This window comes from Eurosta solidaginis, chromosome 2 (assembly GCF_040869045.1).
Source record: "Eurosta solidaginis isolate ZX-2024a chromosome 2, ASM4086904v1, whole genome shotgun sequence".
NCBI lineage: Eukaryota > Metazoa > Arthropoda > Insecta > Diptera > Tephritidae > Eurosta > Eurosta solidaginis.
Genome location: NC_090320.1, coordinates 37,035,333 through 37,062,433, shown reverse-complemented (window position 1 = coordinate 37,062,433; position 27,101 = coordinate 37,035,333). Strand labels below are relative to the sequence as shown.

The 27,101-nt window shown below is 41.9% G+C and overlaps 4 protein-coding genes across 7 annotated transcripts in view; 2 read left to right on the top strand and 2 right to left on the bottom strand.

Moving 5' to 3' along the window:
* LOC137239557 (zinc finger protein weckle-like) overlaps window positions 1–15,069 on the top strand; it is a 35,170-nt gene extending 20,101 nt beyond the window's left edge. Inside the window, exons 5-6 of one of the 4 annotated variants that reach the window (XM_067764985.1) lie at window positions 13,186–13,288; window positions 14,130–15,069. In XM_067764985.1, coding sequence (XP_067621086.1) covers window positions 13,186–13,288; window positions 14,130–14,204 — 178 coding nt within the window. In that variant the 3' untranslated portion in view covers window positions 14,205–15,069. Of the gene's footprint in view, window positions 1–13,185; window positions 13,444–14,129 lie in introns of those variants that run through there. The other 3 variants (XM_067764987.1, XM_067764983.1, XM_067764984.1) reach the window with 3 other exon arrangements.
* Window positions 1–27,101, bottom strand: part of LOC137239558 (zinc finger protein OZF-like) — a 197,454-nt gene that overhangs the window by 143,903 nt on the left and 26,450 nt on the right. The gene's annotated exons all lie outside the window — the stretch shown is intronic.
* The window catches only part of LOC137241490 (zinc finger protein 721-like), a 105,764-nt gene that overhangs the window by 70,867 nt on the left and 7,796 nt on the right, over window positions 1–27,101 (top strand). The gene's annotated exons all lie outside the window — the stretch shown is intronic.
* On the bottom strand, window positions 21,888–26,061 carry LOC137239559 (zinc finger protein weckle-like). Its single transcript, XM_067764990.1, has 4 exons — window positions 25,722–26,061; window positions 22,582–23,424; window positions 22,063–22,412; window positions 21,888–21,995 (listed from the first exon to the last, which is right to left on the bottom strand). The coding sequence occupies exons 1-4, from the start codon at window positions 25,917–25,919 to the stop codon at window positions 21,902–21,904; spliced, it is 1,485 nt and encodes a 494-aa protein (XP_067621091.1). The 5' UTR covers window positions 25,920–26,061; the 3' UTR covers window positions 21,888–21,901.

Genomic DNA, 27,101 nt, shown 5'->3' with positions numbered 1-27,101 from the left:
TCTTGGGAAGGTCCCAAAATGATCCCGAAATAGTCTCGAAAAGTCCAGAAATTACCCCGACGGGTTCCCGGACGAATCCTGAAAGCCATCCTAAAATGATCCCGAAAAAGTCCGGAAATGACCCTGACGGGATCCCGAAAGTATTCGGAAAACTATCCAGAAATGATGCCGAAAGGGTCCGCAAATGATCCCGTATTAGTCGAGAAAAAGTCCCGAAATGACCCCGACGGGATCCCGGACGAATCCCAAAAACCATCCAGAAATGATGCCGGTAGGTATCCCAAATGATCCCGAAATAGTCCCGAAATGACCTCGTCGGCATCCCGGACGGATCCCGAAAATTATCCAGAAATGATGCCGGAAAGGTCCCCAAATGATCCTCTAATAGTCCCGAAATTACCCTGATGGGATCCCGGCCGGATCCCGAAAGCTATCCAGAAGTGATGCCGAAAGGGTTCCCAAATGATCCCGTATTAGTCGCGAAAAAGTCTCGAAATGACCCCGACGGGATCCCGAAAACCATCCAGAAATGATGCCGGAAGAGCCCCGAAATGATCCCGAAAAGGTCCCCAAATGACTCCGATGAGATCCCGGACGGATACCGAAAACCATCCAGAAATGATGCCGGTAGGTACCCCAAATGATCCCGAAATGACCCCGTCCGGATCCCGAAAACTATCCAGAAATGATGCCTGAAGAGCCCCCAAATGATCCCGAAAAAGTCCCCAAATGACCCCGACATACTCCAGAAAAAGTTCCGAAATGGCTCCGAGGGGATCCACGACGGATCGCGAAAACCATACAAAAATGATTCCGGAAGGATCCCAAAATGATCCCGAAATAGTGCGGAATTGACCCAGATGGGATCCCGCACAGATCCAAAAATGATCCCGGAAGGGTCCAAAAACTATCCCGGAAAAGTTACAAAAAATCTCGAAATGGCTCCTACGGCATCCCGGACGGATCCAGAAATGATTTCGGAAGGGTCCCCAAATGATCCCAAAATGGTCCCGAAATGACCCTGATGGATCCGGCAAACCATCAAGAAATTATGCCGGAAAGGTCCCCAAATGATCATGAAATAAAACAGAAAAAGTTACGAAACGACCCATAGAGGATCCCCAAATGATCCCGTATTAGCCCCGAAAAGGTCCCGAAATAACCCCGACGTGATCCCGGACAAATCCCGAAAACCATCCAGAAATGATGCCGGAAGGGATCCCAAATGATTCCGACAAAGTCCCGCATTGATTCCCACGGTATCCCGAACGGATACCGAAAATCATCCAGAAGTGATGCCGGAAAGGTCCTCAAATGATCACCTAATAGTCCCGAAATTACCCTTAAGGGGCCCTGGACGGATCCCGTAAACCATCCCGATATATTCCCGAAATGACCCTGACGGGATCTCGAACGCATCCCTAAATGACCCTAACGGGATCCCGGACAGATCCCGAAGTCTATCCAGAAATGATCTTGGGAGGGACCCCAAATGATCCCGAAAAAGTCCCGCAATGAATCCGACGGGATCCTGAACGGATACCGAAAACCATCCAGAAGTGATGCCGGAAAGGTCCTCAAATGATCACCTAATAGTCCCAAAATGACCCTGACGGCATCCCGGACTGATCCCGAAATCCATCCAGAAATGATCTTGGGAAGGTCCCAAAATGATCCCGAAATAGTCTCGGAAAAGTCCAGAAATTACCCTGACGGGTTCCCGGACGAATCCTGAAAGCCATCCTTAAATGACCCCGAAAAAGTCCCGAAATGACCTTGACGGGACCCCGAAAGGATCCCGAAAACTATCCAGAAATGATGTCGGAAAGGTCCTCAAATGATCTAATAGTTCCAAAAAGACACTGACAACTATCTAGAAATGATGCCGAAAGGGCTCGCAAATGATCCGGTATTAGTCGAGAAAAAGTCCCGAAATGACCCCGACGGGATGCCGGATGAATCCCAAAAACCATCCAGAAATGATGCCGGAAGGGACCCCAAATGATCCCGAAAAAGTCCCGCAATTATTCCGACGGGATCCTGAACGGATTCCGAAAACCATGCAGAAGTGATGCCGGGAAGGTCCTCAAATGATCACCTAATAGTCCCAAAATGACCCTGACGGCATCCCGGACAGATCCCGAAATCCATCCAGAAATGATCTTGGGAGGGTTCCAAAACGATCCCGAAATAGTCTCGGAAAAGTCCAGAAATTACCCTGACGGGATCCCGGACGAATCCTGAAAACCAATCTTAAATGTTGCCGAAAAAGTCCCGAAATTACCCTGATGGGACCCCGAAAGGATCCCGAAAACTATCCAGAAATTATGCCGGAAACGTCCTCAAATGATCTCCTAATAGTTCCGAAAAGACCCTGACGGGATCCGTTCGGGACAACTATCCAGAAATGATACAGAAAGGGCCCGCAAATTATCCCGTATTAGTCGAGTAAAAGTCCCGAAATGACCCCGAGGGGATTACGGACGAATCCCAAAAACCATACAGAAATGATGCCCGAAGGGACCCCAAATGATCCCGGAAAAGTCCCGCAATTATTACGACGGGATCCTGAACGGATACCGAAAACCATCCAGAAGTGATGCCGGAAAGGTCCTCAAATGATCACCTAATAGTCCCAAAATGACCCCGACGGCATCCCGGACAGATCCCGAAATCCATCTAGAAATGATCTTGGGAAGGTCCCAAAATGATCCCGAAATAGTCCCGAAATGACCGTGACGGGATCCCGAAAGGATTCCGAAAACTATCCAGAAATGATGCCGGAAAGGTCCTCAAATGATCCCCTAATAGTCCCGAAATGACCGTGACGGGATCCCGAACGGATCCCGACAACTATCCAGAAATGATGCCGAAAGGGTCCGCAAATGATCCCGTATTAGTCGAGAAAAAGTCCCGAAATGACCTCGACGGGATCCCGGACGAATCCCAAAAACCATCCAGAAATGATGCCGGTAGGTATCCCAAATGATCCCGAAATAGTCCCGAAATGACCTCGTCGGCATCCCGGACGGATCCCGAAAACTATCCAGAAATGATGCCGGAAAGGTCCCCAAATGATGTCCTAATAGTCCCGATATTACCCTGATCGGATCCCGGACGGATCCCGAAAACCATGCCGAAAGGGTTCCCAAATGATCCCGTATTAGTCGCGAAAAAGTCCCGAAATGACCCCGACGGGATCCCCGGACGGATCCCGGAAATTATACAGAAATGATCACGGAAGGGTCCCAAAATGATCCCGAAATAGTCCCGAAAAAGTCCCGAAATTACCCCGGCGGGATCCCGGACCGATCCCGAAAACCATCCAGAAATGATCCCGGAAGGGTCTCCATATGAGGTGAAGCTAATTATAAAACCATGTTAATAAGGCAGCAGGCGCAGGAGCGAATGAAAAGTTACATAGAAACATACAGGTAAAGCTAATAAAAGCGTGCTAATAAAAACAATTGAAGGAGGGCGGATGGCGGGAGTAAAAGGAGAGGACCACTGATCGTTCCTCCAAAATTGTCTAGATCTAGATCTGTATGTGCCAGATACCAAAAACTATTGATTTAGGAGAAAATTTATATTGAGTTATAACAATTTATAGATTTTACACCAGAGTGGGAGATAAAGGGGGGAGGGGGCGGAGGGTGTCACTGCTTACTTTGAAAGCCCTCGACTTATTTGACCCCTTGAGTCTGTGATATTGGTGAAGGCCAGTATACGTAAAGTTATAATGTGTAAAAATTATTAAAAAGTAATTGCTCGAAGAGGTCGTGGGACCCCCACCCCTCTTTCCATGTTCGAAAAAAATTTCGCTAGTAGACTACTGTCTGTGTCCCAAATTTCATCAAAATCCGTGTAGCCATTCTGGCGTGATTCAGTCGCAAAGACGAATAAATATAATAATTAAATTATAGCTGTTCCTAGGGGGCGTGGACCGCGCCCCTTTTCAAAAATATATAGCTAGTAGATCCTTCTAGACTATTGGCTATATGTGTGCAAAATTTCATCCAAATCGGTCCAGCCGTTCTTGCGTGATTGAGTCACAAATACAAACGTCTGGCCAAACATCCAAACATTCAAACATCCAAACATCCCAACTTTCCCATTTATAATATACTAGCCTTAACCCGCGGCCCCGTCCGCAAGGAGAAAATGAAATATATGGGCTATTCACGTTAGCCTGTTTATAAAGTTATCTGTTTAAAATTTTGTTTCTGGGTAAAGTATTTTATATTTGGAATTGAGTAAAAAAAGAACTAAATGAATTGATAACCTGATAGGATCCCCAAAAGATAACGAAATTATCCATAAAAAGCCACGAAATGACCCCGACGCTGTCGCGGACGGATCCCTAAAACCATCCAGAAATGCCCCGAAGGGTCTTCAAAAGTTCCCAGAATAGACCCAAAAAACCCGAAATGACAAGGACACGATTCTAGAGTTATCCAGAGAACCACACAGAAATGATCCCTGAAGGGTACCAAAATGATCCCGTAATAGTCCCGAAAAAGTTCCGAAAAGACCCTGACGGGCTCCCCGACGGATATCAAAAACCATCCAAAAAATATCCAGGAAGGGTTCCTAAATTATCCCGACATATTCCAGAAAAAGTTCCGAAATGACCCCGAGGGGATCCACGACATATCGCGAAAACCATATAGAAAAGATTCTGGATAGGTCCCAAAATGATTCCGAAATAGTCCGGAAATGACCCCGATGGGATCCCGCACGGATCCAGAAATGATCCCGGAAGCGTCCCAAAACTATCCCGAAAAAGTAACAAAAAAATCTCGAAAGTACTCCTACGGCATCCCGAACGGATCCAGAAATGACCTCGGAAGGGTTCCCAAATTACCCTGATGGATCCGGCAAAGCATCAAGAAATGATGCCGGAAGGGTCCCCAAATGATCCCGAAATAATACAGAAAAAGTTATGAAATGACCCCTAAAGGGTCTCCAAATGATCCCGAAATATTCCCGAAATTACCCTGATGGGTTCCCGTACAGATCCCGAAATCCATCTAGAAGTGATGCCGAAAGGGTCCCTAAATGATCCCGTATTAGCCCTGAAAAAGTTCCGAAATGACCCAGATGGGCTCCCGGAAGGATCACCAAACCCATCCAAAAATGATCCCGAAATAGTCCCGAAGAAGTCCCGAAATGACCCTGACGGGATCTCGAACGGATCCCTAAATGACCCTGACGGCATCACGGACAGATCCCGAAATCCATTCAGGAATGATCTTGGAAGGGTCCCAAAATGATCCTGAAATAGTCTCGGAAAATTCCAGAAATTACCCTAATGGGATCTCGGACGGATCCTGAAACCCATGATTCAATGATCCCGACAGAGTCCCGAAATGAACCTGACGGGATCCCGTACGGATCCCGAAAACCATCCAGAAATGATGCCGGTAGGTACCCCAAATGATCCCGAAATAGTTCCGAAATGACCCGACGGGATCCCGGACGGATACCGAAAACCGACCAGAAATGATAGCGAAAGGGTCCCCAAATGAAATAGTCCAGAAATGACCCCGATGGGATCCCGCACGGATCAAGAAATGATCCCGGAAGGGTCCCAAAATGATCCCAAAATAGTCCCGAAAAAGTCCCGAAATTACCCCGGCGGGATCCCAGACCGATCCCGAAAACCATCCAGAAATGATCCCGGAAGGGTCTCCATATGAGGTGAAGCTAATTATAAAACCATGTTAATAAGGCAGCAGGAGCATTGGAGTGAATGAAAAGTTACATAGAAACATACAGGTAAAGCTAATAAAAGCGTGCTAATAAAAACAATTGAAGGAGGGCGGATGGCGGGAGTAAAAGGAGAGGACCACTGATCGTTCCTCCAAAATTGTCTAGATCTCGATCTGTATGTGACAGATACCAAAAAATATTGGTTTAGGAGAAAATTTATATTGAGTTATAACAATTTATAGATTTTACACCAGAGAGGTAGATAAAGGGGGCCGGAGGGTGTCACTGCTTACTTTGTAAGCCCTCGACTTATTTGACCCCTTGAGTCTGTGATATTGGTGAAGGCCAGTATACGTAAAGTTATAATGTGTAAAAATTATTAAAAAGTAATTGCTCGAAGGGGTCTTGGGACCCCCACCCCTCTCTCCATGCTCGAAAAAAATTTCGCTAGTAGACTACTGTCTGTGTCCCAAATTTCATCAAAATCCGTGTAGCCATTCTGGCGTGATTCAGTCGCAAAGACGAAAAAATATAATAATTAAATTATAACTGTTCCTAAGGGGCGGGGACCACGCCCCTTTTGAAAAATATATAGCTAGTAGATCCTTCTAGAATATTGGCTATATGTGTGCAAAATTTCATCCAAATCGGTCCAGCCGTTCTTGCGTTATTGAGTCACAAAGACAAACGTCTGGACAAACATCCAAACATCTTCACATCCAAACTTTGCCATTTATAATATATACTAGCCTTTACCCGCGGCCCCGTCCGCAAGGAGAAAATGAAATATGTGGGCTATTCACGTTAGCCTGCTTATAAAGTTATCTGTTTAAAATTTTTTTTCTGTCTAATGCATTTTATTTTTGTAATTGAGTAAAAAAAAGAACTTTATGAGCTGATAACCTGATAGGATCCCAAAATGATAACGAAATTATCCAGAAAAAGCCACGAAATGACCCCGACGCTGTCGTGGACGGATCCCGAAAACCATCCAGAAACGCCCCGGAAGTGTTTCCAAAAGTTCCCGAAGTAGTCCCAAAAAAAACCCGAAATGACAACGACACGATTCTAGACTTATCCAGATAACCACACAGAAATGATGCCTGAAGGGTACCAAATTGATCCCGAAATAGTCCCGAAAAAGTTCAGAAATTACCCTGACGGGCTCCCGGACGGATCTCAGAAACCATCCAGAAAATATCCAGGAAGGGTCCCTAAATTATCCCGACTAACTCCAGAAAAAGTTCCGAAATGGCTCCGAGGGGATCCACGATGGATCGCGAAAACCATACAGAAATGATTCCGGAATGATTCCAAAATGATCCCGAAATAGTCCGGAATTGACCCAGATGGGATCCCTCACAGATCCAGAAATGATCCCGGAAGGGTGCAAAAACTATCCCGGAAAAGTAACAAAAAATCCCGAAATGGCTACTACGGCATCCCGGACGGATCCAGAAATGATCTCGGAAGGGTCCCCAAATGATCCCAAAATGGTTCCGAAATGACCCTGATGGATCCAGCAAACCATCCAGAAATTATGCCGAAAGGGTCCCAAAATGATCCCGAAATAATACAGAAAAAGTCACGAAACGACCCCTAGAGGATCCCCAAATGATCCCGTATTAGCCCCGAAAAGGTCCCGAAATAACCCCGACGGGATCCCGGACAAATCCCGAAAACCATCCAGAAATGATGCCGGAAGGAATCCCAAATGATTCCGTAAAAGTCCCGCATTGATTCCGACGGGATCCCGAACGGATACCGAAAATCATCCAGAAGTGACGCCGGAAAGGTCCTCAAATGATCACCTAATAGTCCCGAAATGACCCTTAATGGGTCATGGACGAATCCCATAAACCATCCAGAAATGATCCCGATATATTCCCGAAGAAGTCCCGAAATGACCCTGACGGGATCTCGAACGCACCCCTAAATGACCCTGACGGGATCCCGGACAGATCCCGAAATCCATCCAGAAATGATCTTGGGAGAGACCTCAAATGATCCCGAAAAAGTCCCGCAATGATTCCGAGGGGATCCTGATCGGATACCGATAACCATCCAGAAGTGATGCCGGAAAGGTCCTCAAATGATCACCTAATACCAAAATGACCCTGACGGCATCCCGGACTGATCCCAAAATCCATCCAGAAATGATCTTGGGAAGGTCCCAAAATTATCCCGAAATAGTCTGGGAAAAGTTCAGAAATTACCCTGACGGGTTCCCGGACGGGTCCTGAAAGCCATCTCTAAATGATCCCGAAAAAGTCCCGAAATGACCCTGACTGGACCCCGAAAGGATCCCGAAAACTATCTAGAAATGATGCCGGAAATGTCCTCAAATGATCACCTAATCGTTCCGAAAAGACCCTGACGGGATCCCGAACGGATCCCGACAACTATCTAGAAATGATGCCGAAAGGGCCCGCAAATGATCCCGTATTAGTCGAGAAAAAGTCGTGATGCCGAAAAGGTCCTCAAATGATCACCTAATAGTCCCAAAATGACCCTGACGGCATCCCGGACAGATCCCGAAATCCATCCAGAAATGATCTTGGGAGGGTCCCAAAATTATCCCGAAATAGTCTGGGAAAAGTCCAGAAATTACCCTGACGGATACCGGACGAATCCTGAAAACCAATCTTAAATGATGCCGAAAAAGTCCCGAAATGACCCTGATGGGACCCGGAAAGGATCCCGAAAACTAACCAGAAATGATGCCGGAAAGGTCCTCAAATGATCTCCCAATAGTTCCGAAAAGACCCTGACGGGATCCCGAACGGATCCCGACAACTATCCAGAAATGATACCGAAAGGGCCCGCAAATGATCCCGTATTAGTCGAGAAAAAGTCCCGAAATGACCCCGACGGGATGCCGGACGAATCCCAAAAACCATCCAGAAATGATTTTGGAAGAGACCCCAATGATCCCGAAAAAGTCCCGCAATTATTCCGACGGGAATCTGAACGGATACCGAAAACCATCCAGAAGTGATGCCGGAACGGTCCTCAAATGCTCACCTAATAATCCCAAAATGACCCTGAGGGCATCCCGGACAAATCCCGAAATCCATCCAGAAATGATCTTGGGAAGGTCCCAAAATGATCCCGAAATAGTCTCGGAAAAGTCCAGAAATTACCCTGACGGGTTCCCGGACGAATCCTGAAAGCCATCCTTAAATGATCCCGAAAAAGCCCCGAAATGACCCTGACGGGATGCCGAAAGGATTCCAAAAACTATCCAGAAATGATGCCGGAAAGGTCCTCAAATGATCCCCTAATAGTTCCGAAATGACCGTGACGGGATCCCGAACGGATCCCGACAACTATCCAGAAATTATGCCGAAAGGGTCCGCAAATGATCCCGTATTAGTCGAGAAAAAGTCCCGAAATGACCCCGACGGGATCCCGGACGAATCCCAAAAACCATCCAGAAATGATGCCGGTAGGTATCCCAAATGATCTCGAAATAATCCCGAAATGACCTCGTCGGCATCCCGAACGGATACCGAAAATTATCCAGAAATGATGCCGGAAAGGTCCACAAATGATCCCCTAATAGTCCCGAAATTACCCTGATGGGATCCCGGACGGATCCCGAAAACCATCCAGAAATGATGCCGGAAGAGCCCCCAAATGATCCTGAAAAAGTCCCCTAATGACCCCGACGATATCCCGGACGGATCCCGAAAACCATCCAGAAATGATGCCGGAAGAGCCCCCAAATGATCCCGAAAAAGTCCCCAAATGACCCCGACGAGATCCCGCACGGATCCCGAAAACCATCCAGAAATGATGCCGGAAGAGCCCCAAATGATCCCGAAAAAGTCCCCAAATGACCCCGACATACTCCAGAAAAGGTTCCGAAATGGCTCCGAGGGAATCAACGACGGATCGCGAAAACCATACAGAAATGATTCCGGAAGGATCCCAAAATAATCCCGAAATAGTCCGGAAATGACCCAGATGGGATCCCGCACAGATCCAGAAATGATCCCGGAAGGGTCCAAAAACTATCCCGGAAAAGTAACAAAAAATCCCGAAATGGCTCCTACGGCATCCCGGACGGATCCAGAAATGATCTCGGAAGGGTCCCGAAATGATCCCAAAATGGTCCCGAAATTACCCTGATGGATCCGGCAAACCATCAAGAAATTATGCCGGAATGGTCCCCAAATGATCCCGAAATAAAACAGAAAAAGTCACGAAACGACCCCTAGAGGATCCCCAAATGATCCCGTATTAGCCCCAAAAAAGTCCCAAAATGACACTGACGTGATCCCGAAAGGATTCCGAAAACAATACAGAAATGATGCCGGAAAGGTCCTCAAATGATCCCCTAATAGTCCCGCAATGACCGTGACGGGATCCCGACAACTATCCAGAAATGATGCCGAAAGGGTTCCCAAATGATCCCGTATTAGTCGCGAAAAAGTCCCGAAATGACCCCGACGGGATCCCGGACGGATCCCGAAAACCATCCAGAAATGATGCCGAAAGGGTTCCCAAATGATCCCGTATTAGTCGCGAAAAAGTCCCGAAATGACCCCGACGGGATCCCGGACGGATCCCGAAAACCATCCAGAAATGATGCCGGATGAGCCCCAAAATGATCCGGAAAAAGTCCCCAAATGACCCCGACGAGATCCCGGACGGATCCCGAAAACCATCCAGAAATGATACCGGAAGAGCCCCCAAATGATCCCGAAAAAGTCCCCAAATGACCCCGACGATATCCCGGACGGATCCCGAAAACCATCCAGAAATGATGCCGGAAGAGCACACAAATGATCCCGAAAAAGTCCCCATATGATCCCGACGAGATCCCGCATGGATCCCGAAAACCATCCAGAAATGATGCCGGAAGGGTCCCCAAATGATCGCGAAATAGTCCCGAAATGATTCCGGAATAGTCCCGAAAATGTTCCAAAATAACCCCGACGGGATCCCGGACGGATCCCGTAAACTATACAGAAATGATCCCGGAAGGGTCCCAAAATGATCCCGAAATAGTCCCGAAAAAGTCCCGAAATTACCCCGGCGTAATCCCGGACCGATCCCGAAAACCATCCAGAAATGATCCCGGAAGGGTCTCGATATGACCCTTACGGGATCACAAATAAGGTGAAGCTAATTATAAAACCATGTTAATAAGGCAGCAGGCGCATTGGAGCGAACAAAAAGTTTGATAGAAACATACAGGTAAAGCTAATAAAAGCGTGCTAATAAAAACAATTGATGGAGGGCGGATGGCGGGAGTAGAGGAGAGGACCACTGATCGTTCCTCCAAAATTGTCTAGATCTCGTTCTGTATGTACCAGATACCAAAAACTATTGATTTAGGAGAAAATTTAGATTGAGTTATAACAATTTATGGATTTTACACCAGAGGGGGAGATAAAGGGGGGCGGGCGGAGGGTGTCACTGCTTACTTTGTAAGCCCTCGACTTATTTGACCCCTTGAGTCTGTGATATTGGTGAAGGCCAGTATACGTAAAGTTATAATGTGTAAAAATTATGAAAAATAATTTCTCGAAGGGTCGTGGGACCGCCACCCCTCTTTCCATGTTCGAAAAAAATTTCGCTAGTAGACTACTGTCTGTGTCCCAAATTTCATCAAAATCCGTGTAGCCATTCTGGCGTGATTCAGTCGCAAAGACGAAAAAATATAATAATTAAATTATAACTGTTCCTAGGGGGCGGGGACCACGCCCCTTTTGAAAAATATATAGCTAGTAGATCCTTCTAGACTATTGGCTATATGTGTGCAAAATTTCATCCAAATCGGTCCAGCCGTTCTTGCGTTATTGAGTCACAAAGACAAACGTCTGGACAAACATCCAAACATCCAAACATCCAAACATCCAAACATATAAACATCCAAACATCCAAACATCCAAACATCTTAACATCCAAACTTTCCCATTTATAATATATATTAGATTAGATATTAGATTATCATAACACTATGCGGCAAAATCAACTTTTTTTCTGGACATTGGACCAAACCCACTTTTTTGTAGAGATTGAGGCTTAAGTAGACAAAGTACTCTCTTCGCTTTTCGAAGTTAGCCTCCAAAAATTAGATATCGGCTTTCGAAGTTCAAAATTTTATTTTTTTGCTGACGCGTTCAGCAAATTAAAAACGTAAAAATGTGGTCGTGGTCCGCTCTTTTCCCTTATTTGAAGGCCTGAATTATTTTTTTGGGAAATTTAGTATAACAGCTGTTATACGAGGTGAAAAGACAGATATTCCCATGATAGTGGCTACTACTTTCATGTCTGCACATACTCTGGAATTGCTCGTACTGTGATTTAAAAAAAAAAAAGAATTCAGCCATTCAAATAAAAGAAAAAGGCGGGCCACATTTTTACTTTTTTAATTTGCTGAACGCGTTAGAAAAAAAAATAAAATTTCGAAATATAGAATTTCGAACTTCGAAAGCCGATATCTATTTTTTGGAGGCTAACTATTTTTGGAGGCTTCCGGCGGCCACCGTGGTGTGATGGTAGCGTGCTCCGCCTATCACACCGTATGCCACGGGTTCAACTCCCGGGCAAAGCAACATCAAAATTTTAGAAATAAGGTTTTTCAATTAGAAGAAAATTTTTCTAAGCGGGGTCGCCCCTCGGCAGTGTTTGGCAAGCGCTCCGGGTGTATTTCTGCCATGAAAAGCTCTCAGTGAAAACTCATCTGCCTTGCAGATGCCGTTCGGAGTCGGCATAAAACATGTAGGTCCCGTCCGGTTAATTTGTAGCGAAAAGCAAGAGGAGCACGACGCAAATTGGAAGAGAAGCTCGGCCTTAGATCTCTTCGGAGGTTATCGCGCCTTACATTTATTTATTTTTTTATCTAATTCATATTTGTTCTCCGGGGCTATAAGTATTGAAAACTTTTTCTTTTGGGAATAACTCACTATCCCCGTGTTCCAATGGGCAGTGATCCTGGTCCCATCCATATGGATCACATTATTATTGCGTTTGCATGCTAAATTTTTATCGGGATCTGGATCATTGTTCATTGGAATGCGGGGTATATGACATTAGCGTTATTCACTGTCTAGAATCCATAGAAAACGTAGAAAGTTTTCCGTTTTACTGTCAAAAGTTTTCAACATGCAACAACAAAATACATTTGTAAAAAATTTCCATACTTGAATAGAAAATTTATAAATATGACAAAAATATTCCTAGACTGAGAGAACTACCCTATGTTATAACACATTGTTTTTTTTTTTTTTTTGCGAAGTTCATCCAAAATGGAATCTATGAAATACCCATCATTTGTTGAATAGAGATGAAACGGCTCTAGATACTAAGGATTTACATTTATACATTGAAGTAGTTAAGGTTAGGTTAGGTTGAACTGGCCGGTCCATGAGGACCTCACATAGACTGATTGAGTCCGTAGTGTTACCAGAAGTTTGTTTTAACGACCAAGTAGTTAAGAACAATTTATATTATTCACAGGACGCGAACGGTTGAGAATCTTACTCCAGTGGTTAGCAAAGGAAGCGGTGGACAAAAAAAGTTGATCGATAAGAGCTCAAAATCACTCAACGTTAAAACAACGGTAACTGTACCACCTACGTGTTTATAGAGAATATAGTTGTAAAGAAAAGATTCAAACACGGCTAGTTAACTTTAAAATTTCTTAATGTAAATCCATCATGTAACAATACAAAAAAGATGATAATCATAATAAATGCGTATTAAGGCATAGAAAAATTCCTGGTACATAGAACTGAACATAGTGTAACATATGGAGAGAATTCGATCAGAGAACTGCAAAAATCACAATTTTCTTGATTTAATATGAATAACCTCGCAATTGAATAATCTCAGCATCTGTCTTTACAAGACTCTGTTAGCATGATTGCTCGAATGACCGAACAGGTTTTGCGTACGATTGTATTGATCAAACGAAGGCAAGCGGAGTATAAAATCAAAGCACGAGAATTTGTATCGTTTAGTTCGGCAAACAAACAGAATCGTAAGCAATGTTTATATGTATGTTTATATGTATTTTTATATGTAGCTTGTCACCGTGACGTAAGGGCAGAAGAATCATGCAAATATTCAGGCGCATGGAGTTTTCATATTTGCCTTTTCATTCCAATGTATGTAATCGCCGTTGAGGCAAAAGAGCAAACGCCTGAATTGATTATATTCACGCATGCAATAAGTTGGTTGATTTTAAATCAATGTCGATTATGTTCGTTTAAGCAAGTTGGATCATTGAACACGATCATGTTGACGAATGTAATCGAACGTTGTTTTGTTCGATTTTTGCAGTTCATTGGTTTCGATATGAACACTATTTAGCTACTAAACAAAGTAACAGCCGTATTTCCATAAGCAGTGCGGATCCTAAGAGAAGAAGTGTCTGCATGCATTTTTGACAATTTCAGCAGCCAAATATTATTCACACAGGGTTAACCTCTAATATGAATGACGGGACAAACAAGTATGGCACAAGAACAAACTGAACTTAAGTCATCAAAATACATTCATTTATATGCTCATCCAAATAAAAGTTACAAAGTGCGGTGAAAGAAAAAATATTGTGACGAATATTAGTATCACTAAGCGATACTACCATCACTATGCCGATACTAAGCAGTATGTACGTAAACAAATCAATCATCATCTACACACGTACATACAAGGCAACGTAGAGATACTCATAAACACATGTGATCATCAGCCGAAGTAATACTCACTTATACACACGCATATGCCTATCCGAGAGACTATAAACTACAAATACACACGCATATAGCTGGTAACCAAGTAAAAGATTCTGGAAGGAGAAGCGTCTAGACATTTTTAGAAATATGCGGACAAGGGAACAGAGAGTATAAAAGCAGAGCAAGCTGAGTAGTCAGTAATCAGTTTTGATTTAAGCACGCTATTGGTTGTGAAGTTAAGTGTTATTGTGAAGTACTTTCAAAGTAGTCTAATAAAGACCATTTTGCATTATTGAATATTGGAGTTATTTATTCAACAGTTTAGCGATTCGAACGTTACCAGAAAGTTTCAAATAGGCGGAATTTCACTACAATATACAGAAAAAAGCTAAACTAGGTTTTAAAGTGACAAAAAAAGAAAAGCACAAATGTTTTATATGAAAATTAACGGGGAACGGATCGATACGTCAAAAATTTTGAAGGAGGTTTACGGTACCTAGAAAAGTCCAAAATAAATTGCAATTTCAAATGTATAGCGTATTGCTAACGGCGGAATTGGGTATTATTCGAATGAATTATTATTTTTTATTGAGATAATTATTTTAATGAAATCGTATCTTTAGAAAATTATTCAAATTTAAACTATTCACAAAAAATATCTTTGAATATATTTTATTTTATTTGATACTTATTTTAATACCTTACAGACTAGAACAATATATTTTGATAAATCCCAAACAGGGAAGTAAATATTATATAGAATAATACAAAAACACAAGTTTTTTACTAACAAATGCAGTGTTTTTACAAAGTGTGATTTTGAGGAAGCAAAGTCAACATGGTTTGTGATTGAAAATAAAGCATTAATTTCACACAATGCCCGAGCAATAGGCGCCATACTCGCATATTTTGTTATAAAATTTTCTAAATAAAAGGGGAACATTGTACGCAGATTTCTTCGCAGAACATTAAAACTAATACGCTGAAGTAAAACTGGACAATCAATTACGCCATTAATAACGTTAAACACGAACCCAAGTGAAATAACTTTCCGTCGCTTTTCCAAAGAATCCAAATTTATTAGCATACGTCGAGCATCGTACGAGGTAGCTGGATCCTCGAACCGAAGGGAACGTAATGCATGTTTCAGAAAAACTTTTTGCACCCGCTCGATCCTATTGATCGAAATCTGATCATATGGTCGCCAAATAAAGACTGTATACTCCAAGTGTGACCGGACAAGCGACGTATAGTTGTTTATGGGTGTAAGAGTCGGCAAATTCAGACGAGTTGCGACGAATGAAACCCAAAAGAGAATATGATATCGAAATTATACCATTTAAATGACTGTTGAAATTAAACTTTGCATCAAACACAACTCCTAAATCCTTAAATTCTGTAACGCATTGCAGTACACCAGTACCAATAGTATACGATGTACTCAGATTGGACTGACGCTTAGAAAAAGATAAATGGAAACATTTTTTAATATTTAAAAAGAGACGCGATTTCACACACCATCTATAAAGATTGTAGAGATCTTCTGTAGGTTCATCGCGTCGACTAAGTTTCTAACATTACAAAAAATTTTTAAATCGTCGGCATAAAGCAAAAACCCTGCATGTAAGAAACAATCACTTATGTCGTTAATAAATAGTATAAATAGGAGTGGTCCTAAAATACTACCTTGGGGACCCCTAAAGGGGCAACCGGTTGATTAGAAGACACACCATCAATCGTAACTACGCAGCATATATACATTAAATATGAATTGATCCACGATAAGAAAGATGAGTGAAATCCTCTGCAGGCCAATTTACTAAGAAAATTTTTGTGGCAGACTTTATTGAAAGCCTTAGAAAAATCTTTATAAATACAGTCAACTTGGAGTCTAGAAGAAAATGAAGACGTGCAGAATTCACTGAACACAGCAAAATTAGAAACTGTTGACCGACCTGACACAAATCCATGTAGATTGGATTTATCAAAGTCTTAACAGCAAAGTAGATTTTTTCTTTGACTATGTATTGAAAAAGTTTTGAGATACATGAGAGCTTCGCTATAGGCCTATAGTTGCAAACATCACTTTTGCTTCCATTTTTGAAAAACGGAATGTACCTGCGGATAGGGATTTATTAAAAATGATCACGAGTGGACTAACTAATGCTGAAATTAATAAAAATAGCTGAGAAACCATCGACATCTGTCTTAGAAGAAGGCTTAAAGTATGCTAAACCATCAATAACATCATTTGAAGAAATCTCCAAGTTCCCAAAGTTTAAGAATGACGGGATTTCAGCAGAAAAATCAGGGGGCACCCCGTCATCAGTCACATAGTTTGACTTAAAAAAGTCTGCAAATAGGTTTGCAGCCTCAACTGGGGTACTAGCATAATTGTTATCATATACAACCGAGGTAGGTATACTTGAGCAAGCCTTTTTCGATTTAAAAAAATTCCAAAACATTTTTGGATTAATTTTAATGTTACGCTCAGTAACATTATATACCTTTTATAAAGCTTTTTATCTATAGACTTAAATTTTTTTGAAAATGCTGATATTTAACAAAATATGCGCAATTATGATATATTTTATACTTTTAAGATACTTAAAAATTTTCAAGCTTTTTAAACTCATTGTTAGTATTGTGACGAATATTAGCATCACTAAGCTCATACTAAATAAATAATCACGCAACAATAAAAAAACATGAAGCAACCACTCGTATATACATGAACACATCAATCATCATTTACACACATATATAAAAGGCAACGAAGAGATAACTCCCCTGACTACAGATGTAGTCATAAGCCGAAGTTGTTACTCACACATACACACGCATATATCTAGTTCAATTACCAAGCAGGAGATACAGCAGTTCTAGAAGGCGAAACGTCTACACTTTAGTAGAAATATGCGAATGAAGCAGCGGAGAGTATAAAAACAGCGCAAGCTGAGTAGTCAGTAATCAGTTTGATTTAAACACGCTGTTGTGAAGTACGTGATATTGAAGTATAATTGTACTACTCCCAAGTAAACTAAATAAAGACCATATTGCAATACTGAATATTGGAGTGATTTATTCAACAGTTTAGCATGATCAAATTTCTTTTTAGAAAAAACAAACCGGGCAACATTGTTAAAGGCCAGCTGCCATTTGTTGAGTGATATTGAGTCCAGGTTACCGTATATTAGTTCACCAAAGGAGACTTGAGGTATTATTAGAGCTTTGAGAAGTTTGATCCCGGCATCGACCGCAGGGACAGAGTCTTAGAACGTCAAGGCTTATCTGTCCGGTCAGGCGATGCAAACCTAGAAATCATCAACAACTACATCCCTCCTGCCACCTGTTGCCCCAGTGGATACCGCCCTAATATCAGCGCCTTACTCACTGGCAGCAATCGCATTATCTTAGGCGATTTCAATGTCCATCACGATCTATGGCATTCAAACTGGCGGGCGGACAGTAGGGGTGAGATGTTGGCGGATCAAATAGAAGAAACGACGTTCTGCACAATAAATGGAGACGCCCCCCAACGTATGGTAGGAAGCTGTCACAGTTCGCCGAATATTTCAATCGTGAGCGCAGAACTCGTAAACTGCGTCAACTGGCAGCCGATGGTAACATTGGCATCCGACCACCTGCCTATACTTATTTCGCTCGAGCGTACCGCCGACTTCATCGTCACAGAAAAACGCACTTTCATAAACTTTAAAAAAGGAAAGTGGGACGAATACAAATCCTTTACAGACAACCGCTTTGCTGCCCTCCTTATCCCGACTTGTGCCCTCCAAGAGGAGCGTGCTTTCCGCAAGGTCATTGAATCCGCCTCGGCACGTTTCATTCCCGTCGGTAGAATTCCCGAAATTCGGCCCCACTTCCCGGCGGAGGCCGCAAATTTAGCGAGAGTACGTTAGCTTATAAGACAGCTCGATCCCGGCGACCCCCAAATAAGGGAAATAAACCAACGCATCAGATTGCTTGTGGATGAACACAAGCGGGCGAAATGAGAGGAGCACCTAAGCGGTTGTAACCTCTCTACCGGTGTAGGTAAACTTTGGTCCACCTAAAGTCCCTATCGAATCCGTCTAGGCACAATGAGAAAGTTTCCATCGCATTTGCCGATAAAGTTCTGTCGGATGCGAAAAAATGCGCGAGCGCTTTCTGCCGACAATATATAATAAATTCTACGGTCGACAAAGATAGGCGGAGGGCCAACAGACACGCACATAATTCATGACTAGCACTGTTAAATAATTTGTCAAAATTGTTGTGCTAGGAAATTTTCAAATAAATACATACATACATAGATACATAAACATAAATTCAGCGCGTCACTAATTACCATCACCGCCAAAGAGGTTGAGGATGCCACCGGTCATGCTAAACCATCCAAAGCAGTGGGCCCAGATGGCATAGCCATGCCAATGCTTGAAAGCCTAGGGAAAGAGGGTTTCAAATATTTAGCACATGTCTTCAACCTGTCTCTTCCCACCTTTTATACCTGAAAAATGGAAAATGGCCAAGGTGGTCCCGCTACTAAAGCCTGGGAAACCAGCTAACATCGTATCGCCCGATATCTCTCCTATTGCCAGTAGCAATTACGCTTGAAGCCATTTTGCTCCCATACTTCAAAGCAAGTTTGCAGCTAGCCTGTTATCAGCATGGCTTCAGAAAACTCCATAGCACCACCACCGCGCTAAATGCCATTAGCACCCAGATAAATTGCGGTTTAAATCAAAACCCCCACCATAGAACAGTACTCGTTGCGCTAGACCTATCAAAAGCTTTTCATACGGTCAACCATGGGATGTTACTGCAAGACCTGGAAGGGTCTACCCTTCCCCCATGTCTTAAAAAAAAAATAAAGAATAAATGTAAGGCGCGATAACCTCCGAAGAGATCTTAGGCCGAGCTTCTCTTCCAATTAGCGTCGTGCTCCTCTTGATTTTCCCTACAAATTGGCCGGACGGGACCTACATGTTTTATGCCGACTCCGAACGGCATCTGCAAGGCAGATGAGTTTTCACTGAGAGCTTTTCATGGCAGAAATACACCCGGAGCGCTTGCCAAACACTGCCGAGAGGCGACCCCGCTTAGAAAAATTTTCTTCTAATTTAAAAACCTTATTTCTAAAATTTTGATTTTGCTTTGCCCGGGGTGCGAACCCAGGGCATACGGTGTGGTAGGCGGAGCACGCTACCGTCACACCACGGAGACCGCCATGTCTTAAAAGGTGGACCGCAAATTATCTGGGTGGTCGGCAGGCATCGGTGAAATTTAGAAATGAAACATCAAAACCAAGAAGAATTAAACAAGGGGTGCCACAGGGTGGTGTCCTATCCCCACTGTTGTTTAATTTCTATATATCTAAGCTACCTTCGCCACCAGAAGGAGTTACTATCGTTTCCTACGCCGATGACTGCACAATAATGGCCACAGGCCCAGGCCCACAGATGTTGTTAAACGGCTACCTCCCTGATCTCTCCAGTTTTTGCGCCTCGTGAAACCTGGCATTATCACCGACTAAATCCTCCGCGACCTTATTTACAACATGGAAGTCCCAAATGTCGACCAGTTTGAATATCCACGTCGATGGCACTACGCTACCGACTGTCCTACACCCCAAAATCTTGGGTGTGACGTTTGATCGGGATCTACATTTTGGTGAGCACGCAGCCAGTAATAAAATCCTCAAATCTCTTGCTGGCAGTACTTGGGGAAAAGATAAAGAAACGCTCATTACCACTTACAAAGCAATTGGCCAGCCGATTGCATGCTACGCGTCCCCAAAATGGTCGCCAAGCTTAAAGACCACTCACTGGAGGAAGCTACAGGCCTGCCAAAATACTGCCCTCAGAACCGCCACGGGTTGTCTTCTTATGTCCCCAGAACATCATCTACATAATAAGGCTAGAATACTCCCCATCAGGAGAGATTCAAGGGGTTGTGTAGCGCAATATATAGCTTCTCCAACCCAATTGTCAACCTCACCTTCGAGCGGCGAATCCCGTTTCACTAACAGACGAGGCTCTGGCGACCCCAAGCTCCTCATGGAACTTGGGGGTGGGGAGGGAGGGATGGCCTGAAGGTTTAATGTGGCCATATAAATCGTTCCCGAGATGGTCGGGCCAGCACCTTAATGGTGCTGTGTTACCGGAGCGTATCGGACCTGTATCCGACAAAGGACCATCACATCGATAACACTCCCCAAAGCCTTCGGGGAGTAACTAATCGCTACAACAACAACAACAACAACAGAGAGAAATAGCAAACAGTTCCTGCTGAATACCCAGAAACCTTGGCATCCCAACAGCCATCGGATTGATGAGCCAACACCGCCCAGGGGCTTAAGGAGTCATCTCCATAAGCATTATGAGGAAATACGGCACCTGAGGACTCAGCCGTATGAAGCCAAAAAACACAAGCAGTTCCTTGGTCAACTCCACAAACGGGCGTCGGACCTTTATGCCGGGAATAGCCCGGTGAATCCAGTACTCAAAGAACAGTACCCAAAACTTGCGGAAGAGGAACGCATACTCACCAGGGAAACGCGAGTCATACTAGCTCAACTTCGTTCTGGATACTTTAACAGGTTAAAGTCTTACCTATCCAGAATCAACCTCGACATACAAAATGTATGCCACGCTTGCAATGTGTCCCCACATGACACCAACCATCTCTTTAATTGTAATGTGGAACCAACGCCTCTAACACCCCTTTCATTATGGTCCACCCCTGTAGAAACAGCAAGTTTCCTTGGACTCCCGTTAGAGGATATTGATGACAATTTGTTGTTGTTGTAGCGATAAGGTCGCTCCCCGAAGGCTTTGGGGAGTGTTATCGATGTGATGGTCCTTTGCCGGATACAAATCCGGTACGCTCCGGTACCATAGCACCATTAAGGTGCTAGCCCGACCATTTCGGGAACGATTTATGTGGCCACATTAAACCTTCAGGCCATTCCCTCCCTCCCTACCCCCAAGTTCCATGAGGAGCTTGGGGTCGCCAGAGCCTCGTCTGTTAGTGAAACAGGATTCGCCGCGGATAGGTGAGGTTGACAATTGGGTTTGAAGAAGCTATATATTGCGCTGACAACCTGAAAGGTTGCGCTACACAGCCCCTTGAATCTGGTATTTTAGTCGCCTCTTACGACAGACATACCTACCGCGGGTATATTCTGATCCCCTAACCCGCTGGGGTACGACAATTTGTGATCGGTCGCAGGTGTTAGGTGGGGCGAAGCACTGCTACAACAACAACAACTACACCCAAAGTATTCTAAATAAATACCAGTTTGCAATACTGAATATTTGAGTGATTTATTCAACAGTTTAGCGATTCGAACGTTAGCAGAAGCGCATAAATAATCAGTAATTCCAGAATTCGTTACAATATTAAATAAGACAAAGTATAAAAAATAAAAGGAAATAGTGCTATCATTATAATATCAATTTTTATTGATCATTTTACACGATGTGATCTTGATATTATCACATTGCAGCATCATCAATTGTAGTTTTGTTAAGATTTACAAAGCCGTTTTGTTTTGACATCAACGGTCTAAAGTTTGTGCCAGTGCGCGCCCTTAAAAACAATACAAGGACCAAAATATAAAAATAATTTGAAATAAATCATCAAATATTATACTTACACAGCTTTTAATTGTTCTAGATTTGGTATATTTTGTGTATATTGTTTTACGCCAGACGCCTCTAGTTCAGCCAATTCATGCGGATGCATAGTCTTCTTGTGCAAACGACAACTAGAACCTGTGGAAAAGGTTTTTTCACAAAAGTCACATTTATAAGGTCTTAAGCCAGTATGTGCAAGTAAATGATTTTTAAGCGCTCTAGCACGTTTAAAGCCACGCCCACATACGTCACATTTATGTTTCAGCGCGTCGGAGTGTACCAACATATGTCTATTGTACGTAACTCGACTGCTAAGTTCTTTACCACAAACGTTACAAATATGTTTATCGCCATGTATTTGTACGTGTCTCTGAAATACATAGTATATAAGGGGTCATTGTTTACGTTTACATCATAGCCGACTAACACTGACTAGCAGTTAAATGACAGATTTTTATCAAATTGCTGGTTAGCGTTATATGGACATTGAGCATATGGCTCTTAAATACTTTTTTTTAAGAACGTGACAAATTTATTACCCTTAGCCCATCATTGCTTTTGAACGTCTTTCCACATTCCTTACACGTTGGCACATAACCTTCGTGTGTTAGCATGTGCTTCTTTAGTTTTTTCCTTGTGCGCAATGGCTCACCGCAGTTTTCGCAGACAAATGATTGATTGGTTTTTTCCTTGAAATAATGTTCCGCTTTCATGTGTTTAGAACGCAAACCTTTTCTCTCGAATTTTTTATCACAATGCAGACACGCCCATAATTTTTTATGTACCTGCATATGCTCTTTCATTTCTGATTCGGTTTTATATGAATTTGTACACTGCAAACAAAATAATACTCCATGTTTCTTTTTCATGTGTAAAGTGTAATTGCTACGACGTTTGAATGTCTCTGTACAAATTTGGCAGGAGTTTTCATATTGTTTATCTTTACCAATATTTTTTTTCTTTTCTGTAGCCTTCAATTTTGACAAACTTATATCCATGGAACTACTTTCGCTATCCGTACTGAATCCATCTTCAGATCTAGACGAATAAGAATCATGGCCCATATCTCTGTCCCCATCGCCAATAGGATCATAAAAATCATTTTTCTTCTCATCTTTTAGTGCTGCCTCGGGAACGAAGATTTCCTCAACTCCTAGCTCATTAACGTCATTTTGTTGTGTTAACAAATTCTCGTTATCTCTGTTTATACCATATTTTTCTAATAACATTTGCAAGTTTGTTGTTGAGTTGCCAATCGAATTTTGTAGATCATCGTACATTTGTTGAACTTTTTTTGCACGCTCGTTGAATTTGATTAGCGATAGCACCACCTCATGACATTCTTTGCAAATAATTTGTGGCAGCTTGTCGTCCTCTTTAATCTGATAAAAGATAGTGTTGAAATTTTTAAAAAACTGTGTCCTTAGATACTATAATAACGCACGTTTCATTGTAAACACATGTATGTAACGCAAAATTTTAAAGTTTTGGGAAAACGCGGCTCTCTCAAATAAAATACTTGAAAATAAATGTCAAATTCGGATTCGGATTGGGATATAAAATTTTCTAACAAAATTAGGGAGGCTCGAAATTCATTTCAGACCTATGGTCCCATGGAAAATATTACTCCGTATGACCCATAGATTCAGAAACTGGATGTGCACCTGAAGTTTTTTTTTCCCCATACAATTTGATCCGCCCTAATGTACATAATTGTACATATATGTTAGATTAATATGGTAGGTATTTCTCTGATACTGGTTTTGCGCGGTACGCTATTCGAATAAAAGGAATTCGAATAGCTGGGAAAGAAATGCAAATAACTTTATTCGGTGCGGCGGCATAGTGAAGAGAAGTTCGGCCTAAAATATCTTCGGAGGTATACATCTGTATCCTGTACTGTTTTTTCTTATTATGACCTTACAAGCTCTTAATGTATTACAAATGGTAGCCTTTAGTTCCTAAAAATGTGATATCTTGGTCTAAAATATATTTTTGCGAATTTATTTATTATTACACAACTATTTTAACGATTACCTAATATGTTACATAAATCATAGTGCACTGGTTCTAAATTAGCCCGGTAACATTTGATTTCTTCGAAATTGCGTTTAGAGATAAAATCGTAATATCTCAAAAAATTTAAATTTTACATAACATCGGTTTACTATAAAACGTGAGATATGTATGCTCCTGAAACAAGTTGGCGGTTTTGGTGTCTAATATTACCTCTATCTGTAGTGGTCTAATGGCGCACAGTCAAATAACACAACAACAAATAAAGCTCGAACCATAAATGGCTAGGATAGTATTTTAAAAGCCATAGTAAGTAAAGTTCACAGATTGGTGCATACTAAAAAAAAATTCGAAAAAGACGTATCGTTGTTTTCAAATTTAAAAACTGAGTTTGTTGAATTTTTTAGCCTTTTAAAGCAATTTTCGTAAAGTTATCACTTGGGCGATCTCCAAACGAAATAAAAAGTTGCAAAAGAACGTCCCTTAAATATGAAGCCTGCATTAAAAGGGTATCGGGTAAATTATCTGGTTATCATTGATACTCTGCATACCCCCTCAAGTTTTTGGTATATGTACTTTTTTGTGTGGCTGTCCACCAAACAAGTGCCCCATAGTAAAGTATGGGTTTGACAAATTCCGTAAATACCCGATGAGAGAGTTTAGGTGATAGGCATCCTGGCATCCTCTTGTATACACACAGTGCTGCGAATACTTTCGTCACTCTCTCTTTCACATGGTGCTTCCACTAAAACTTACTATATATTATTACTCCTAGATACTACCCGAGCGGGCTAGGTTGGGAGCTTACAATATACCCGCGGTAGGTATACCTGTCGTATGAGGCAACTAAAATACCAAATTGATTCAAGGGGTTGTGTAGCGCAACCCTTTCAAGAGGTTGCCAGCGCAATATATAGCTTCTCCAACCAATTGTCAACCTCGCCTACTGTTGTTGTTGTTGTAGCGATAAGGTTGCTCCCCGAAGGCTTTGTGGAGTGTTATCGATGTAATGGTCCTTTGCCGGATACAGATCCGGTACGCTCCGGTACCACAGCACCATTAAGGTGTTAGCTCGACCTCACCTACTCGTGGCGTATCCTGTTTCTTTAACTGCCGAGGATATGACGACTGCTACAACAACAACGACCCCAATTTTCTCATGGATTTAGAGGGTGGGGCGGTATGGTCTACAAGGTTTCATGTCGTCATACCAAATCGTTTCCGAGATGGTTATGAAACGGTCAAAGTCGCTTAGGCGGTTAACGGCCAATTAGTGATGACGAAAAGGAAAGAGATTTTTAAGAGCAAAATAATGGCGTAGGAAGCTGAAGAAGAAGCTTTCAGAAAATATTACCTGTCATTTTTAGGAGTATTTATACAATGGAAATCAGCTAAATAACACGAAAATTTTTAGTTATTGTTGAGCTTCTTATTTTTGTTTGGTTTTATAATCAAACTTTTGTATCGCTCTCGTGACACTATTCTCTCTAGCTTTACCAGTTGCTCATTTGATTTTGGTACAAAGTTGTTATTGAATTCTCACTTTGTACGCCGCCACTTCAGATCCACTATCCTAGTTTCAGCTATGATAGTATGACCAAGTATGACGGCAAAACGAAAAGGCTAGCTCCTTAAGTCATTTTTTAACTAAGTTTCAACTTACATGGATTCGAAAAAACTCTAGGATATCATGTGTCAAATCGCGATCGCTTTTGAAAGTATTTTCATTGATGTACTCCTCCTGATTCTGCCCAACAATAACATTTATGTACTGCGTATTAGCTTTTGCACAAAGACGACACCAATTCTTCCACTTTCCACCTAAAATAGTTCTTGAACAAGCAGCATAGGCTTCTGCCATATTTGTATGCGACAAACTTTTTTTATTTTAACACCAAAAACCAAATTTATTTTTGCAAAGTTATTTACGATGTTTTTTCATACCAAATTATAGGAATGCAAGCAATTTATCGATATTCGGGAAGTTGTAACATCTCTCACGATATTTTTGGACGTTTATTAAAGCCAAATTAAACTTCCTTAACCCTAACGCCATAGTCGTAACCATACCCATATCCATAACCATCTCAATGTGATCGATTAATGGTACCTTAACCTAAAAATCGTGAAAATTTCATAAAAATGATGAAAGCGCAAAAAATTACAAACATATTCCACAAAAAATAAGTATCTTAGTCATAACGTATCCAAAACAATGAAGAAAATCTAAAAAAAGTTATTAAATTCTCCAACTCAAATATTTTTAGGTTATGGATAATGCGAGAAACCAAAAACCAATTGATTGGCTATGGCGTTAGCGTTATGGTATGGCACCATTAATCGATTACATTCTTTCCATAAGGTAGGTTCGATCAGCTGATTTATCTGGTTATGGCTTTATGGTTATAAGTCACCATTAATTCGCCCTTAAGTAGTCGACCGCTGAACTAGACTTATACCGCTCCCAATTTCTAACACCCAAGTTCCAAAACATGTTGCCAGGGTGCGCTCATTGATACATAGGCCCGTAATCATAGTCGCTGACTAAAATACTTTTTAGTTAAAATCTTTCCTAAATTAAAAATGGGATTTAAAATTTTGGTCCGTCATAGACATATTAAACACAGTTTTGAGCTAAAATAAGCATGGACAGAGTATCCGCATGAAAAAAGGGTATTCATTGGCGCTATGAAGGAATTTTTTAAAAATTTTAAAAGTTCACCCTGTTCAATACAAGCGTACTTGACTCCACGTATAAAAAATGGCAATTTTTAAATAAATAAAAAAAAAAAAACAAAAACTGTTACAATGGAAAAAAAAAATTGTCAAAGGAGTACCTGAAAACGCATTTTGATCATAATGCGGTGGCGGATAATTATCATTCAATTCTATTTAAAAGTTATTAGCAAACGTTTTGTAAAAATTCGCTGTTTTTTATCAGCCGTCAATTTAAAATTGAGTTCACAATCTTTTAATTGAACATAACATACTTATTTAAAGAAAATTTACTTAATTTCGTTCTTAAAAAATTATTTAAATCATT